This window comes from Mustela nigripes, chromosome 2, assembly GCF_022355385.1.
Source record: "Mustela nigripes isolate SB6536 chromosome 2, MUSNIG.SB6536, whole genome shotgun sequence".
Taxonomy (NCBI): domain Eukaryota; kingdom Metazoa; phylum Chordata; class Mammalia; order Carnivora; family Mustelidae; genus Mustela; species Mustela nigripes.
Window position 1 is genome coordinate 163,302,172 of NC_081558.1, and position 17,447 is coordinate 163,319,618.

A 17,447-nucleotide genomic window follows, 5' to 3' on the forward strand; every position below is an offset into this window, starting at 1 on the left:
ACCGTGTAACTAGTGATAGACTTACTTCTTTATTCCTAATTATGGAATTATTCTTCCTAATTATTTCCTTTTCTTACCTAATTGCTGTAGTTAGGACTTTCAGTACTATGTTGAATAAAAGTGGTGGTGAGAGTGGGTACCTTTGTCTTGTCCCTAATCTTACATGGAAAGCTGTCACCTTTTCACCTCTGTTGTTTGTTGTGTAGAAGCTCTTTCAGTCAGCTGTTGTTCTTCAGGAGGAATTGCTTTATGTGTAGGTATAGTTTCCGTGTATCCATGGGTAGAGGTGATCAGGATCTTCCTGTGCTACCATCTTGGACTGTCTCCCTGCTTTACTTTTCATTTCTGATTATACTGCAGATTATAGTTGAAAAGTGAAATGTATCATGCCCAATATTTTCTTTATAAGTCTCCTACTTGTTTCCCAGTTCATATCAAAGTAATGCTTCCTTTCCATCAGTCTTATTCTTCTGGGAAGTACCAAGGGTCTCTTGGATCAATCAATATAGGTGATCTTTTCAAATTAGATTACTTCTCTCTTAGTGAGTTTGGGTAAAAAATGGTTTAAGCCAAAGGAAAATGTGGAATTGTCTCATTTTCTCAGGGAATTATAGTAAATTGAATGTCAGGTACCTAAATTACTGGTATTGAGTGATAACTGTTTCCCATTCTAGTATATTTTTTATTCACCTTTCAAAGTTATATTCTCAGGTATGTGTTACTAGGAAATAGAGATAGTATAAGTGCTTCGTTTGTTTCATAAAAGTTATTTAAGGAGGTCTGCACCTTTATGAAGTTTCCCTTAGGGTTCTGATAAACTGTCAAATCTGATATTTGGTATTAACGGTATGGACAGATTTAATCCTTTATGGCTTTGTCCTTTTTAGACTTACCTCTCTCTCTGCTATATTTACTTGCATATAACTTCCCTCACTGGTTCTCTGGAGGGAGAATTTTTGTGTAAGAAATTGTACAGCTCCTCCATGTTATCTCATCACTAGTGGGTTAACCCTTCCTTTCCTTTCCTTTTCCCTTTCTTTCCTTTTTTCCTTTTTCCTTTCCTTTCCTTTCTTTCTTGAAGGGCATTATAGCTCTCTCATGGCTGCATCAGAACAAATTAAGAGCTGGAAATGACCCTATTTGATCAAAGTGGGGGCATGTAAAAGGTATTAAAAAGTGATTAAATACTTTGTCCACCCAGGCTCTAATAAACTTCTAGAAATGAACTCTGAAGTATTATTTATAAGAATACATTACTGTACTTTGTGGTTAGTCATTTTCTGTATTTTTGTAGCAAACAAGAAAAAGAATACTACATTTTATTCTTGGTAAAATTACAGTTGCTTTAGCTACTTTTTCCCCAAGATCTCTAACAAGTTCAGAAGAGGACTAGGATAGGAATTTTTGCTGTCATATCATTGATTTCCTTCCTTGATCATATTATGTTCAATATTTTTTTATCAGTAACTTAGATAAAAAACAAACATGTTTGAATTCATATTAGACCCTGAACTGGGAGGAATATCTTCTATTAGGCATAACTGAAACAAGGTATGAAAAAGCTGAAGTCCAAAAGATAAATGTGGTATCACTAATTTACAGTCCTGAGTTTAGATTTAAAAGATCTATTATATAAGCATAGACTTAAGAGGGTTTTACAGGAAAAAAGAAATAAAAAGCATAGATGTCTTAGTTGACCACAAGCCTAGGATAAGCTGATAGTGTGACAGAGTTGTTAAAAATGTTTGTAGAACTTAGCAGAACAAGATCGTGATAGTACTGATAAACTATATCCTCCTGCCTATACCATGCCTGGAGGGCCATGTTCAGATGGGGATGCTTTGGGATGGACATTGATTTACTAGCTCACAGGAAATTAACTATTTGACAGGGGGTCATTGATGGAACTGACCATCATTTTGAAGAGAGAGAGGGGCCTGAATGAACATGTGTTAGCCTTATCATGTGATACCTGGAACTCCAGAGAGCAGAACTTGGATAGCTGGATGGAAGTTGAAGACAGAGTTAGTCAAACTCAGTATGATGGCAGTGTTAGGTATTTTTGCAAGGAAGAGACACAGACTACCTTTTTCCATTGATGTTTAGTAGAAGGATATTCAGAGAAGACAAGTTAACAGAGAGCCGTCACACCTGCCTCACTGCCTCCTTTGACTCAGTGTTTTCAGGAGGAATGTTTTGGAGAAATGAAACAACATCCCAGTGTTGCTTTGGTTACAGCTGTGTCTGCTTTATGTGCCTAGCACTTGCCCCTCTGAGAGTAGGTTATCTGCCCTCAGATTTGAAACTTCCCTATTGGACAGAATTTAGGAACAAGACACACCAGAGGGGTTTAGGTCCTCATGTAACTTTTTCTGGTTTAGCACCAACCAATGTCTGGTCCAGCTGGGAAATTTATTAGCCAGAATACTAATCTAGTGGGTCCAGGACAGCAAGTTTAGTTTCTCCAGACACACATGGCATGAGGTATAGCAACTCAGAGAGGGCCATGAGTGTGGCATGAGATTAAAGAAGTTTATACTCTTTTACAATAGAAGGCAATCCCACCCAAGATGAGGACAGATTTCCCTGGACAAGTCTAGATTATAGTAGATGTTACTAGTTTGGGAAGAATTTTAGCTAGGTGATTTCTAAGATCTATTTCAACTTAAAGGTTTTATAAGTCTGTATTTCTTGAAGCATTAAATATTGTTTATTTGTATTGTACAGACAAGTTAATATATGGCCATGTTACTTGATTGTAGACAGCAGACAGTACTGATTTTCTTTGGCTTTGAATTCTTCAGCTTTAGTAGAAAGATTAATAGCTCTTAGATTTATGCAGGCATTGTATCTCTGCACATTACGTCTAAAGACAGATGTAAAGTGGTCACTTCTGAAAGCTCTTTTAGGGAAACAGGGCTAAAGTATCTGAAAGTCTTCATTCTTCATTGAAACTGTTTTGCCAAAGACCCATAGCATGGAAAGGAGCCCAAATGACATGGAATTGGAGTCATTCTGCTTTCATAGGAGCGGCATGGTTCTTTATAAGTTATTCAGGGACTCTAAATTTATAGTTTGCTGTTGACCATTCTGCAATACTATGCTTGTTGGATGGTCTTTCAATTTGGGGGCATGCTTCCTACCCTCTCACATCCCACCCACCTAAACAAACTAATAATACTTAAAAAGTATCTCTTTTGCAAACTATGCATTTTATGTGTCCCTTCATGAATTTGTATAATTTTAATTATTTAATCTTTTGGTATATGGTAGTAGTTGCAAACAAAATCTGGATGAGCGAAACCTGGATCTGAGTTCTGATTTTGTCATTTACTAGTTGTGAACCTTTGGCAATGCCTTGAGCCTGGCTCTTACCCTCTGTGCATTGGAAACTCCTCTGCCACTTAGGGTTGTTGTGAGGATTGAAATAAAAATACGTTTTGTTTTAAAAATGAAACTGCTCAGTGCAGTTCTCAACATATTCACAAATAAACATCAATTGTTACTGTACAAATGAATAGTGACAAGTGGATGGAATAACCACCCTATGCGAGGTAATGTCAAACAACATCAGAAAATTTCTGTCCTCATAAACCTTACATTCTAGTGGAGAAAAAAATAATAGGCAAACAATAAATAAAAAATAAGTGAAATAATGGGTAATTCTAAGGGCTATGAAAAGAAAAAAAGTAAGGCAGGGAATAAAGACCTAGGAGGAGGAGGAGAACTGTTCTAGATAGGAAATCAAGGAAAGGGGCTAGTTCTAAGTAAGTAACCTTTGAGCAGAGAGCTGAATAAACTGAGAAAGTGAACATGTTATCTACTCTTGCATAATAAATCACCCCCAAATTTAGTGGCTTATTAATAAAAATAATTCCTCATTAGTTATTCCTCAGTTTCTATAGGTCAGTAATTGGAGAGTGGTTCTGTTGGGTGCTTTAATCTTCAACTTCCTCATGAAGTTGCTGAAACATCTTGGCTGGGCTTGCTGAAGGCTTGATTGGAGCTAGAGGATACACTTCCCAGCTGGCTGACTCACATGGCTGGCGGGAGGGGGTTCCTGTTTACAAGGACCACTGCACTGGTTTTCCTGAGTGTTCTCATGGCAAAGGGACAGGCTTCTACCAGAGTGAGCAGTTTAAGAGAACAAAGTAGAAACTGCCATCTTTTAGAACCTAGCTTCAAAAGCCACATACCATCACTTCTGCCATGTTCTTTTGGTCACATGGACCAGCCTGGCGCCAGTGTAGGAGGGCACCACACAAAGCATGAATACCAGGGGTAATTACTGTCAGAGGATGTCTTGCAAGGTGAATACCGCAGTGAGTCATGCAGAACTTTACAGGAAGATGCCTCCAGGAAGAGAGGAGAGTAACTGTAAAGGTAAGTATAAGGGGTTAGAAGGCAAGTGTAGCTAGAGCCCTGTGATGGGGAAGAGATGAGGTAAATAGGAGCAGATCCTATAGGACCTTGAGCAGCATGGCAAGAAGAGGTTGTATTGAGAGCGTAAAGAGTTTTGAGGAAAAGCAGCATTACTTGATTTATGTTTTAAAAAGATTATTCTGGCTGCTGAGTGGAGAATTGATTTTATGGGACAAGAAAGGAGGAAGGAAGATGACCTAGGTTACCATTACTGTATTGCAGGTACAGGTGGCCTGAGTTGGAGTGGTAGTAGTGCAGTCACAAGTAGTGTTTGGATTAGAGATATGCTGTAAAGACAGAGCCAGCAAGGCTTGATGATGGGTTGGGTGTGGAGTGGGGAGGAAATGGGGAGTCATGGATGCCTTCTCAGTTTTTTGCCTGAGCACAATCTTAGGAATGATAGGGAAGATGCTGGGTAGGGGTGAAGAGTGATGGTGAGTGGAGATCTCTCTACCCACTGTGAACGAGCTGGTCCATTCAACATCCAGGTGTAGCTATCAACATTCTACTGGCCAGAAAATTTTTGATCATGCTTCATTACATGTTTTGATGAATAACTAAGGACTATAGCTATTTCATAGTATGACTAAACTAGATAAACACATAATTTTAAAAAAGGAAATAGTTATGATTATGAATTCAATAACATAATTAACCATGGGCTAATTTTTTCTGCATCAATAAAAGTTAGGAACTGTAGTTTTCTTTACTTGTAGTCGTTTGACCAACTCAAAAACTTAAAATACCATAGTTTGTGTTAGCCAAAATGTCTTTCACAAATTTTGTATATGTGACTAGTAAGGGCCAATAAAAGTTTTAATTTCTGAAGGTGGTTATGATTGAAATACTCACTCAAGATGCTTTATTATGCTCTACTCTATACATCTGTAACATAAAACCTTAAAAATCACTTTGTTTTCATATTTTTATTTCTCTTGGGGGGAAGAGTTCTATTTTGCTCTTAAAAGTATAAAATTAATAAAAATACAAATAATACAGTTAGGTTATTGGGGAAAAATCAAATAACTAAAATCCCCCTTTGCCAGTTGGCATTCACTCTGTGCTCTACCAATCCATAGTCTCCCCAGATGGGAACCTCTGCTAGAAGTTTAATACTCTTCCAGATTGTCTTACACACATTTACACACATACATGTGTGTGTGCAAAAACACATTTGTATATAGAATTCTTTTTTAAAACAAAAATTCATATGCAGCTTGCTCTTTTCACTTACAAATTATCTCTTGGAGACCTTTCTCTGTCATTTAAAAAATATGTAGTACTCTATGGCTTATTTAACTTTGTTGCATATAGTTAGGACTTTTAGAGTTTTTATTGTTACAGTGCTAAACTGGACATGCTTGGGCATCTATTGGACAGATGTGTATTTATGCTAATATGTCATTATTTCTGTGGAACGGACTTCTGAATTAAATTTCTGAGTAAGAAGAGAGATAACACCATTAATTTTAATGGGTGTGCCATTGATTTTCCCTCCAAGAAGACCCAGTTTATTCTTACACCAAGTGCCCTTTTGTCTGGTTCCAAATTTGCACTTGCTATTAACAATATTTTCTTTATTTTTACCATTCTGAGGAGCAAAACATTTATATTGTTTTAGTTTTCATTTCCCTCAATATTCTCATTGACCTTGAGTTTTTTCAACTCCTTCAGAAGAAAATCTTCAATAAATTGTTTTATGTATTAAGCGAACATCAAATATGTGAATGCAGTTTTATTGATGGAAAGATTCAGGGAGGTAAAAGCTGAAATGGAGGAGGGAGAGTGAAGGCCTACAATGTGGCAGAATGCGGTGGTTTAGAGAGAAAGCAGAAACAGTAGGAGGGCAAAGGCTGAAGCCTAGCATTGTGGACAGAAGTGTCAAGTAAAAGTGAAGTTTGGGAGATGGGTTTGGAAAGAGTTCTAACCCCTGAAGAACTGGAGGCCTAGTCATAGAGGGAATCCTATTCCCCTGTCCTCAGATGCAAGGAAGGAGAAATAGACAGTTGGATAGATTCCCTTCCTTGTCCTCCAGGTGTGCATTGTTCTGGCTTTTAAAGGCGTTTTTATCTGCAAGAGTCCACCATTAGGAAGATTAGAAGTGTCCGGCTGAAGTAGACTCCCGGTTATGGATGGGGATTGACCGAAAATTCTTTCCTTATGACAATGGTCAGATTCATTACACTGAATTCCCACAAGTACATATCTTTCTTTGTTAGCTTTCTAAAATTGTTATGGACACTTGTAAAATTTAAATTGTGAAAGCATGTGGATCATCTGAGATGTCCCAGATCATCTGGGACCAGGTTGTCTCTGATGTAGACTACAAAGAGAGCACATGCTCTGTTGGTCTTCATTGTTTAAAATCAAGCACTAATGTGTGGTTGGCACCTTCTGTGCCACTTTTACTTTCTAGGACTGTAAACACAGCGTCTGTAAAATGTTTGAATAGTTTAATTCATAGCAGTTTTAAAGGATCACTTCATTGTTCAAAGTCTCTCCTTAATTTTGCTTTTTTTTAAAAAAAAGAAAGATTTAAAATGAGCAATTCATACCAGATTAGTTATGTGATTAATGTGTGATTTTTCAAAAAACAAATGGTAATTCCAGTATGTCGAGACTAGTTTTTTTTTTACTTTAAAACTTAGGTTTTGCTGTTTTCTAAATGTAATAGAGGTTGATTTGGAATACACCTTGGGTGTGACTTAAAATAATAATGTTCATTGTAGAAGAAAAGGGAAAAAACTGAGAATTACTTTACCTTAGATTTTATGGGTATTCCTTTCTTTTTTTTTTTCTTTTTAAGATTTTTTTATTTATTCATTTGACAGACAGAGATCACCAAGTAGGCAGAGAGGCAGGCAGAGAGAGAGGAAGAGAAGCAGGCTCCCTGCTGAGCAGAAAGCCTGATTTGGGGCTCGATCCCAGGACCCAGAGATATAACCTGAGCTGAACGCAGAGGCTTTAACCCACTGAACCACCCAGGCACCCTCTGGGTATTCCTTTCTTATGGTTAACTGTAATTCCATTGGAAAATGAACCTTAAAGTTAGCCATAAAGAGACTAGTTCCTTAAACCATAGAAGTAGATGAATATAAGGTGACATTTAGTTATTTTTTTTTAACATTTAAATCTTTTCATCTAGGTAACCAGACAAACTTCTACAAATCCTTCAGAGTCTTAAGAGAAAAGGAATTTATCTTGATTCTTTTTTCTTTTTTTTTTTTAAGATTTTATTTATTTGAGAGAGAGATTGTGCCTGTGAACAGAGGGAGGGGCAGAAGGAGAGGGAGAAGCAGGCTCCCCACTGAGGAGGAGACCTGATTGGGGCTTGATCCCAAGACCCTGGAATCATGGCCTGAGCCCATATCAAGAGTCAGATGCTTAACTGACTGAGCCACCCAGGCACCCCAGGGGCATAATAGATTCAGACTCTCTCTCTGCCTGAGCAAATGCCTTTTTTTTAGATATCTGTAGACATTTTGGCTTCCAGGGATGATTTGCAGGTCTCTCCCCATCTCTGGCTGAATATTTGATGCCTTTCTAAACATGGAAGGTTTCAGAGAATAATGAGCTCCTGGGTTTATAAGGGTAAGAGGCAAAAATTACAGAATGAGGTATATCGTTAAGGTATACATATAATTGTTTTTAATGTATTTATTTGTTTATTTCTTTACTTGGTGGTTCTTTGTGTTTCTGATCATTTTAGTTAAAGAAAGATAGTTGTTTGGGATTGGGAGAACGGGTTTATCCAGTGTCTATGGCCTCAGTAAGAGGGTTATGTATATTAACTAGAAACGTTGATAATGGGTCAGTTACATAGAAATTTTTCTTTTTAAGAAAATTATCCTATTTTATATGTATCAATGAACATTTGTATAGGCAGAAATTTTATCTCTCTCCTGAAGTTCCCTTTCAAAAGCAAAATGGCCAAGTACTAAAAGGCAAGGAATTTCTTCCTAAGTATAAAATTTGTTGGTTTATCAGTTGGATACAACTTATTCTATGACTCTTTCTTAACAATTATGTATATCCGGATTATATATTCTTCCTAAGGAATATTCTCTAAGTATTATGGACTTCAAAATGATCATCTGCTTATGTTCTTTCTTATTTCTCCTCAGAAAGTATCTGTATGTCACATCTTCTTTTAAAGGAGCATTTAAAAATGAAGTTAAGAAGGCAGAAGAAGCTGTCAAAATTGGTATGTAATTACCTGTGACCTAATCATTGCTCAGTCAGCCATTAATTGTGCATTTATTCTGAGACATGTACTGTTCTAGCATGGTAGGAATGACCACAATTAATCAAATCCCTGCTTCTCAAGAACTTCATAACACATTTTTCTGTCTCCGCCTTTGTTTAATTATGGTGTTATTTATTATTATAACATACATTGCTGTATCTCATTATTTACTATTATTCCAAGTACACACTTGGAACTAGATTGGTATATATTGATATAGGAAATTCTGGTTGGCATGATGCTGAGTTAGATCATTTTAGAGACTAGCATGACATGCACTTTAAGAAGGAATGTTCTACACATTCACTCCCCCCCACCCCACCACAAGAGGACAAAGCCATCCTTTCCTGGTGGTCCAGGAGCAAGGAGTAATTTTAATCTATACTTCATGGATTTTAGAGAGTTTTTAGTGAGCCACACATTCAGTCCTAACTCTTTAATTGGTATGTATAAAGTTATGCCCTGTCAACTGTACTAAGAGGAAGCCCATGTGGCTGCCTCCATCTGGCTCATGTGGGACCTATGTAAGGAATGTAGGATTTTCCGAGATTATTTTCTATAAGCCATTCCCACTGGTCACAGCCATAGAGCGTGTACACGCGCGCACGCGTGTGTGTGTGTGTGTGTGTTTGTATCTACCTCTCCCTTAAAATTGCCTGAAAGGATTTTCCTGGTGTTGTAATGATCTTGCTTCTGCTTCCAGCCGAAGTCATATTGAAGGAGGCACAAATCACAGTAAACCAGCCTGACAGGACTTCTTTGTCTTCTGCCGAGGTATGACACCTAGCCTTCTTAAATGGCAAAGTGTCATTTGCTTTTCCTGCACACAGTTGTCTCTTATCATTTACTTCCCAAACTTATAAACACAGACAAGCTCAGAAGCTTAAGTTGATTTTCACCCAAGTAAACAGAACAGAGGCGTGCAGGAAAAGGAGAGGCACCTCAGCGGTGAGAGAAGGCTGAGTCTGAGAGCAAAGATAAGCAACGTGGGGTGAATTCAGAAGAGTGGGGAGGAGTACTGCAGCTCATTTCTTTAAAATGAAAAGCAATAAGAGAAAAGGAGAAAATAATGAAAAACTAGCAGAAAAAAAACTAGCCTATCAAGTTTCCTTGAAAATATCTTTTCAAATTATTGCTCCCTACAGACCTGAATAAATGGGGAAAGCAAGGAGAAGACTAATAAGCCATCCTTTCTTCTGGTGTTAGGAATTATGTGCTATAATTATGAATATTAATAACAGTACTTTCAGCTTACAGAGCTCTTTTCTTAGGAGTTGCTCCATACAGTTCATAAACATTTTCTATAATCCTTGCACTATGCCCATGAGTAAGATAGGTTATAAAGAACTATTATTATTAATTATAATGCATGGCAACTAAGGAAAAGAATATTGCGCAGAACATGTGTTCTAAGTTTGCCAGCTTTTACCAAAAATGTGGTACAAAGCTTTCTACCATGGTGAATTATGAAGCAACGTTTTATTCGCTTGCATATAATGGAATACAAAGGTGTAAGGAGAAAAAAATGCTTCATTTCACCTTTCCTTCATCCTTTTCTGCAGACTCAGTAGATGAATCCTTTCTGTGATTTGCCCTTAAACTTTCAAGGACAAGGGCTGATACAGAGCTCTCTCATCTCTAAAGATCATGAATTGGGAGTAAAATCAAAGAGTAGCACCTGGTAATACCCCAAAGTTATCTATGGCTTTCCTGAAACATTTTTTTTCCTTTTCAATTATTATTTTAAGGTAAACATGGGCCTATCTTACTGTTACTGATTTTTAAAGAAAGGTTTAAGCTTTTTAAGTTCTGTCTTAAAGAAATCAATTTCCTTGGCTTTGTGTATTTGAGAGACAAGGGAAACAGACTCTTTCTAATGTGTCAGGACCTTGCTTTCTTCTTGCCTTATCCTTACCTCTCACTGCCTCTTTGCTCTGTGTTCTGAATGCATTGACAGGTAGGGTGGGGAAGTCTTTGACCACCTTGCTTTTTTGTTCAGCAAAGAGAGCAAAGCAGAATGACCTTGGCTTCCAACCTCTTAAATTCCTCTAGGCAGTTGAGTGGTTGCATTTGATGCGAAATACTTAACTATTTTACCATTTGCTTTTACTTTAAAGTCAGGGAAAATAGTATTCAGTGAGTGGTTTACTCACTGAATGAGATGGCCATCTTTCACATCAGGTGGATAGAGCACATTAAAAACCTGTTGTTATTTGTGAAATAGTAACAGTGCATTATTTATTTTCTGCCTGGCTACAGGGAGCATACTATAGAGATAGGGCAGTGAATGAGTGAGTACATCAAGATAAAAAAGAAGATAAAGACAGGTGGGCATTGGTATTGAGGTACTCAGAAAGGCAGAAAGCCTAAGGATGGACTAACCTATTAAGGGACAACTTAGGGAGTAGTATTCGGGGTATCTGGAACTTGATATAAAGGAGACATTTTCTTATGACAAAATTTTTAATAACAAAATTCTTTAATAGCAACTTTGTTTTTCCTGAAGAAGCTTTAGTGATTGCTCATGCAATTTAGCAATTTTTGTTGTTGTTGTTCTCACAGATAAAAGTCAAAGTTATTCAGTGTATTAGTACATCAAATGACTTTGTTAAGCTTTTGTGTAATTTGTGTGAAAGCCAGTGTGGCCTTACAGGGAGCAATGGCTCTTTTCTAAAAGGCAGAGAGAGAACATTGGAATAAGTACAAAAAGAGAACTGTGGGTTAGGATTTGGTGTGTCCTCTTAGCTACTGGAACCGAATCATTTATCAAGTATTTATTGAGTCTCTACCATGGTACAATTGCATTAGGCAATGTGACCTATCACTATTACCCTTGTGAAACATTTGGATAATAGGATAATAAATATCAGCTCAGCTTTCATTAATTTAATAGAATTATGTTCTCTCCTAACCAAATGTACTTCTCCAGGACATATTACAGAAAGCTTTGGATGATGTAGAAGTGAAGCGTAAGATTCTTAAAGAGAAACAGAGGTAAGATGTAAGATTTTCTGTTCCACCAGAATCCTCTGCACTTTGGTAAAACAAATTCTGATTTCTGAGGAGACAGATTTGCTGGTTAATTTGATAACTTCTCTTTCTCGGCCTATGACATCTTATTATATTAAGATGTTATATTAAGCATAATATGGTCAAAATTCCCCAACCACATAATCAATGAGAGTATTTATAAAATATATATTTGCATGCATACATGTATTTACACAATGTTAAAACTTCTGCATAGAGAGTGAAAAGTCAGCACAGTGTCCAGTTGAGGAAGTGAAATCTGCCCAGAGGATCAGCTGACTACTTTCTCTGTGTCCTTTGCCAGGCATAAGCCTCTAGAGGGTTGGTTTCTTTTCTCTTCTAGTACTGCTTAAAATTTAAAATTGAAAATGTTTCAAATAAATGTATCACATATATAGTTAAAATAAAAATAGCAAGCCTAACTTACAAAACCATTATTTACATTTGTAAAGTTGACTTGGTTTCCAGCTCAGGTGTTAAACCAGTTAAACTCAGAATATACAGTGCTGTCTACGTAAGGTCAGATTTTGAAAACTGGGACCATGTTGAGAAACAGATTTTTAAAGAAGCATTACCAGTTTCCAGAATTACTGTTTGTGAACTATAAAGTGCTCTATAACCATAACTTTCCTCAGAACTGAAATTTGAAATGTTAACTCTATGCATTTATCAAAATAAATATTAAATAAATCTCATAGAAATCTTCATTAAAAAACAAAGTCCTCTTTACTTTTTAAAAGTTTTTATTTAAATTCCAGTTAGTTAACATACAGTATTATATCCACTTCAGGTGTATAATATAGTGATTCAGCACTTCGATACAACACCCAGGTTCTCATCAGAACAAGCACCCTCATTGTTTTTGTGGCTGAGTAGTATTCCATTGTATGTGTATAAACACACACACACACACACACACACACACCATCTTCTTTGTCCATTCATCAGTTGATGGATGCTTGGGCTGTTTCCATAGCAAAGGCCTCTTTAAAGTTTCCAGAAAGAAAAATCTGGTTGATGAATTGTTTGTAGTTAGTTACATTGATATGCATGAAAGGTGACTGATCTACATTTTATTTATAATAATGCCAGTTAGTTGGTATGAACTTATTTTTAGAACAAAATGCTTTTTAACTTATTGATTGATTTCTTAAATTACTTACTGATTTTGAGAGAGAAACACACACACATAAACACGCAGAGCAAGTGTGAGGGGGAGAGAGAGAGAATCTCAAGCAGACTCCCCACTGACCCACAGAGCCCAGTGCAGGGCTTGATCTCACGACCCTGAGATTCTGGCCTGAGCTGAAACCAAGAGTTGGATGCTTATCCCAACTGTTCTACCCAGGCAACCCCAAAAATGCGTTTTTAAAAGAAAATTCAAGGCAATCAATATTATTTACTTTTGTAGAGTGATTACATAATATCCTATAACACCCTGTTTTGGGGTCCTTTACATAGTCAGTATTCTTTTTTATTGAAGAGTAAGGATTTAATATGGAGCATACATTTTTGGGAAAAAGTGTGATTTGTATACATTTGACCCAACATGTATGTGCTTAAAAAATAGATACTATATTAATCCAAGTCAGTAATTTCCTTACAAAGTCTAATGTATTCTGTATATCCTATCTACATAGAACTACTAGGACTTTTTCTTAGCCCATTAATGATAGATGTATTTAACCAATCCAGTAAGTATATTAGGTCAGTCATAATGGCATGTTATCATAAATTTGAAAAGAAAAGGCTGTTTTTGTGGAATGAGGAGAGCTACAAGATGAGTGGAGGGGAAGGATTATACTGGGTACCATTCTTGATAGGAAAAGGAAAATAGCATTGGTGAGGCACCTACTCTGTTCCAGGTTTATACTTAACATTCTCTTTTCCAGTCCTCATGACATCCCAAATGGCAGGGTGTGCATTTTTCCAATTTTTCAGATCAGACAGAGAGTTAAAGTGACTCATTCTTAGTCACATGGTTATTACAGAGATGAGCTTATGTTTGAACCCAGCTCTGTCTTTCTGATTCTTATATCCAGGCGCTTTTCATGGCTCCAAGCAGACTCCTATTACTACGGTTGTTTCTAACATATTCTGCTGTGTCTTGATTTCTGTTTTTACACTTTTATAGAAAAGTCATATACAACACAAGATAGCAGGACAGAGTCAGAAGAACAAGAGCTCATGTCTGTTGCCCTTGTAAACTTGCCTTATTAACTTTGATTTACCTTTGATTTTGGAGAAAGAGAGAAAGCCACAGAATATCTTTTGCACATTCCAATCCATATAGGATATTGAGAGGCCTGAGGACATGCTGAAAGTTAGAAATCACATCCAGTGTTAAAAATACCTAAATTTAAAAGAGTCAAATCAACATTTTTCAAAAATTCAGCAGCATATATACATATAAGACTGTGTAACATTTCAAGAATCTTTTGGAATTTTCTAGTTCTTATAATTTGAGGTTGGCAAACCTGTTTCTTAATCAAAGACTGCTGGTGTTTGACGGGTATGACCATCATGTTTATACAAAGTACTAGGCTCTACAGAGATGCTGAGGGTACCAAATAGGTTTTACAAAACTCCTGGGTATTTTATATATAGTTCTATTGATTTTCACTGTCACAGTTTAATTATGGGCAGCCTGTAAATTGTATATTTTTATTTACTAAAAACTTTTTTTTTTATTTTTCTAAATATAATGCCAGAGAATTAAAAAAAGCAAGGACACTCTGCTTGTTCTTTGGAGTGAACATAGAAAATCGAAGCCAAGCTGGGATGTTCATTTACAGTAATAGCCGCCTGATCAAAATGCATGAGAAAGTGGGTCCACAGTTGAAACTGAAGTCCTTGTAAGTATGTTTTTGTTCTCAGAGGCATAGACAGGATGAGGGAGGCTGCAGTAAGATTCTGTCTGTGGAGTTAGATGAGTGATTAATCATAATAGGAGCAGGTGTCATGTCCTCTGTTCACCCTTCCCATCAATATGCAGGCACTAATCTGCCTAATTTATAATATCAGCAGAGCTTCATGCCTGTCCTAGGGCAAAATCATACTTCGGGACATTTTTTCAATACATTTCCTGAGCAACCTGATGTTTTACCATTCCTTGCACCATCTACTCAGGTTAGGTTCTTAATATTTCACCAATTTAAAAATGATACAAGCATAATAAAGAAAATTTAGGAAAGAAAAATCCGTAGTCTTGTAAAGCAACCCTGTTAACATTTTGTGCAACCCTTACATGTGTGAGTTCTTGCCAGTTACCTTTGTGAGCGTGTATTATTAACACTCTCCAGCCTACTTGGCTTCCGGAGTAACACGTTCTGGTGCTTTCCTGATGGGCTGAAACTCCAGGAGCTGTTTTCATGAATTATGTAGAGAGTGAAACAGGAAAATTGTGACCTGTAAAATGGTGCAGGGCTCAAACACAATAATTGTGACTAGTAGAATGGCTCAGGGGAACATTTTTCATCTTCTGTCTCACTCTCGAGGAATTCATTTGCTCATTCAGCAAGCTCTCATCTTGCGGGGTCATGCACCAGGCACGGCACCAAGTTCTGCAGACAAGACGGTGAATGCCTGCTGCCCTCTGCTAAGAAACTTACAGTCCAGGGAAAGGGACAAGTATATGAATACGTATATTTTTATATTCTATGGCATCAGCAAGAATGATCTTTTAAAAAAAATTACTCTCTTGCTTAAAACCCCACTGCATGTCAGATAGAATTGGTTACCACGGTTTTCCTGTGATCTGGCCTCTGCCTGGCTCAGGGACAGCCCCTGCCCTGCCCACACTTTCAAGCCGTCTCCTAACACCATAGCTTCCTATCTCTCATATATCCTAAGCTTGCTCCTGCCTTACTGCATGGTGCCTGCCCTCCCCCTGCCTTGAACCTTCTGTCCTCAGGTCTCCCTACTTCTCATCCTGGCATGTTAGTTAAGCACCAACTCTAAAATCCCCTCTGTAGGAGGGGATTCCCAGACTGTCTAATTAACATTAGCCCCTCTCACCAGCCCCTCTACCTTACCACCTTCACATGTTACAGGACCTGCTTGGTTTATCACCATCTGAAATGATCTGGTCACTCATACTGCCAATTATTCTTCAATAGAAGAGAAACTTTATAAGGAGGGACCTTGTTTTTCTTGCTTAATATTACATTCCTGGTTCCTGGAATAGGGCCAGGTGCTATGGATGGATGGATGGATGGATTCTAGAGGATAATATGTGCTAGAGGCTTACTTAATATATGCAGAAAGAGCATTGGGAGGGGTAATCAGCTGAACTGCAGGAAGTTGAGTCAGGCTTCCTGGAAGAAATGATGCCCAGACATAGACTTAGAGAATGAATAGTGAAGGGAGGGCAGGGTGGAAGAGGAAAGTATTGGAAAACATCATAGGCGGCTCCACATCAGGAAGACTTGGTCTGTGTGTTTTGCCAAGGGGAGTTGGGAGAGCTAGACAACTGGATGTTCTTTCCTAAAACATGGAAAATAACCAGAATATTCTGTCACTAAGTGGAAATATCCCAGTTACATACTTCATAAGCTGCTGAAAATCTGAAAAAAAGATTGAATTTATCCATCAGACTCAGGCATATACCTGTTGCTTTCTGGAATAATCTAGCCCTTACGTTCCTTTAGCAGAATTCACTAAGCACCCCACAGACCTCTGAAATGATGAAGAAAAATCCAATCTGACAGATGAAATGAGGATGGAGAAAGTGACTCTCTGGCCAGATCACTAAGAGGGTCATGTCAGTTTATTTCAGCAAAGCCTTGTTAGTGGTATCTAATGCTAAAAGGCTTCCTTTTCCCACTGATTCCCATGGAAGGTTTCAGTTAGGGAAAGGAGTCATATTAATTAAGTAACAGTGTTCATTAAAAGATTTTTTTATTATGAGACCACACATACTGAGGATTACCATAGATTTATATAACAAAAGACAGTTTTAACTTGTTAAACTTTGCCGTGGTCCAGACCAAGTGAATCAAGTTATTTGTTAAAAAAAAAAATAACAAAACAAAACAAAAAAAACTGATTTCAAAAGACCGTGGTATATTTGCTTTTCCTTTTTCCTTAGCTAAATTTCATAGAATTTACTTCTGTATTTATTTATTCTTCCAGACTTGGTGCAGGTGTGGTTGGAATTGTTAATATACCCTTGGAGATCATGGAGCCATCCCATAATAAGCAGGAATTTCTCAATGTCCGAGAGTATAATCATCTTCTAAGAGTCATGGGACAGTACTTAGTCCAGTACTGTAAGGACACTGGGATCAGTGAGTATTCAGTAGTAAATAGTAAGAGATACTTAATTGGGAGTCATCTTGTGTGATTTTTTTAAGCTGGAATGATTGCACTGATTTAGGCAACTGGTAGCCCAAAGCCCTGAAAGAGAGTTCCTTTTATTTATAAAAATAATAATATTGGGGTGCCTGGGTGGCTCAGTTGGTTGAGGTCTGCTGTTGGCTCAGGTCATGATTCTAGGGTCCTGGGGTTGAGTCCCACATTGGTCTCCCTTCTCAGTGGGGAGTCTGTTTGTCCCTCTACCTCTGCCCCTCTTGTGCTCTCTCAAATAAATAAATAAAATCTTTAAAAGATGATAATAAGTAAGAGAGATGAGAGGGGAGTGAGTCTCAGAATCTTTCCCAGAATATTATGTGAAAAATATAGCAGCAGATTAAAAACTATAAGAGGAGGGCAGTCAGCAGAAAGCTGATCATAGAGGAAGGAAGCAGAA

The 17,447-nt window shown here is 37.4% G+C and overlaps 1 protein-coding gene across 1 annotated transcript in view; it reads left to right on the top strand.

Moving 5' to 3' along the window:
- Positions 1-17,447, top strand: part of MORC1 (MORC family CW-type zinc finger 1) — a 189,148-nt gene that overhangs the window by 61,344 nt on the left and 110,357 nt on the right. Inside the window, exons 10-14 of the mRNA XM_059388362.1 lie at positions 8,547-8,626; positions 9,372-9,442; positions 11,598-11,662; positions 14,410-14,553; positions 16,832-16,986. Coding sequence (XP_059244345.1) covers positions 8,547-8,626; positions 9,372-9,442; positions 11,598-11,662; positions 14,410-14,553; positions 16,832-16,986 — 515 coding nt within the window. The remainder of the gene's footprint in view (positions 1-8,546; positions 8,627-9,371; positions 9,443-11,597; positions 11,663-14,409; positions 14,554-16,831; positions 16,987-17,447) is intronic.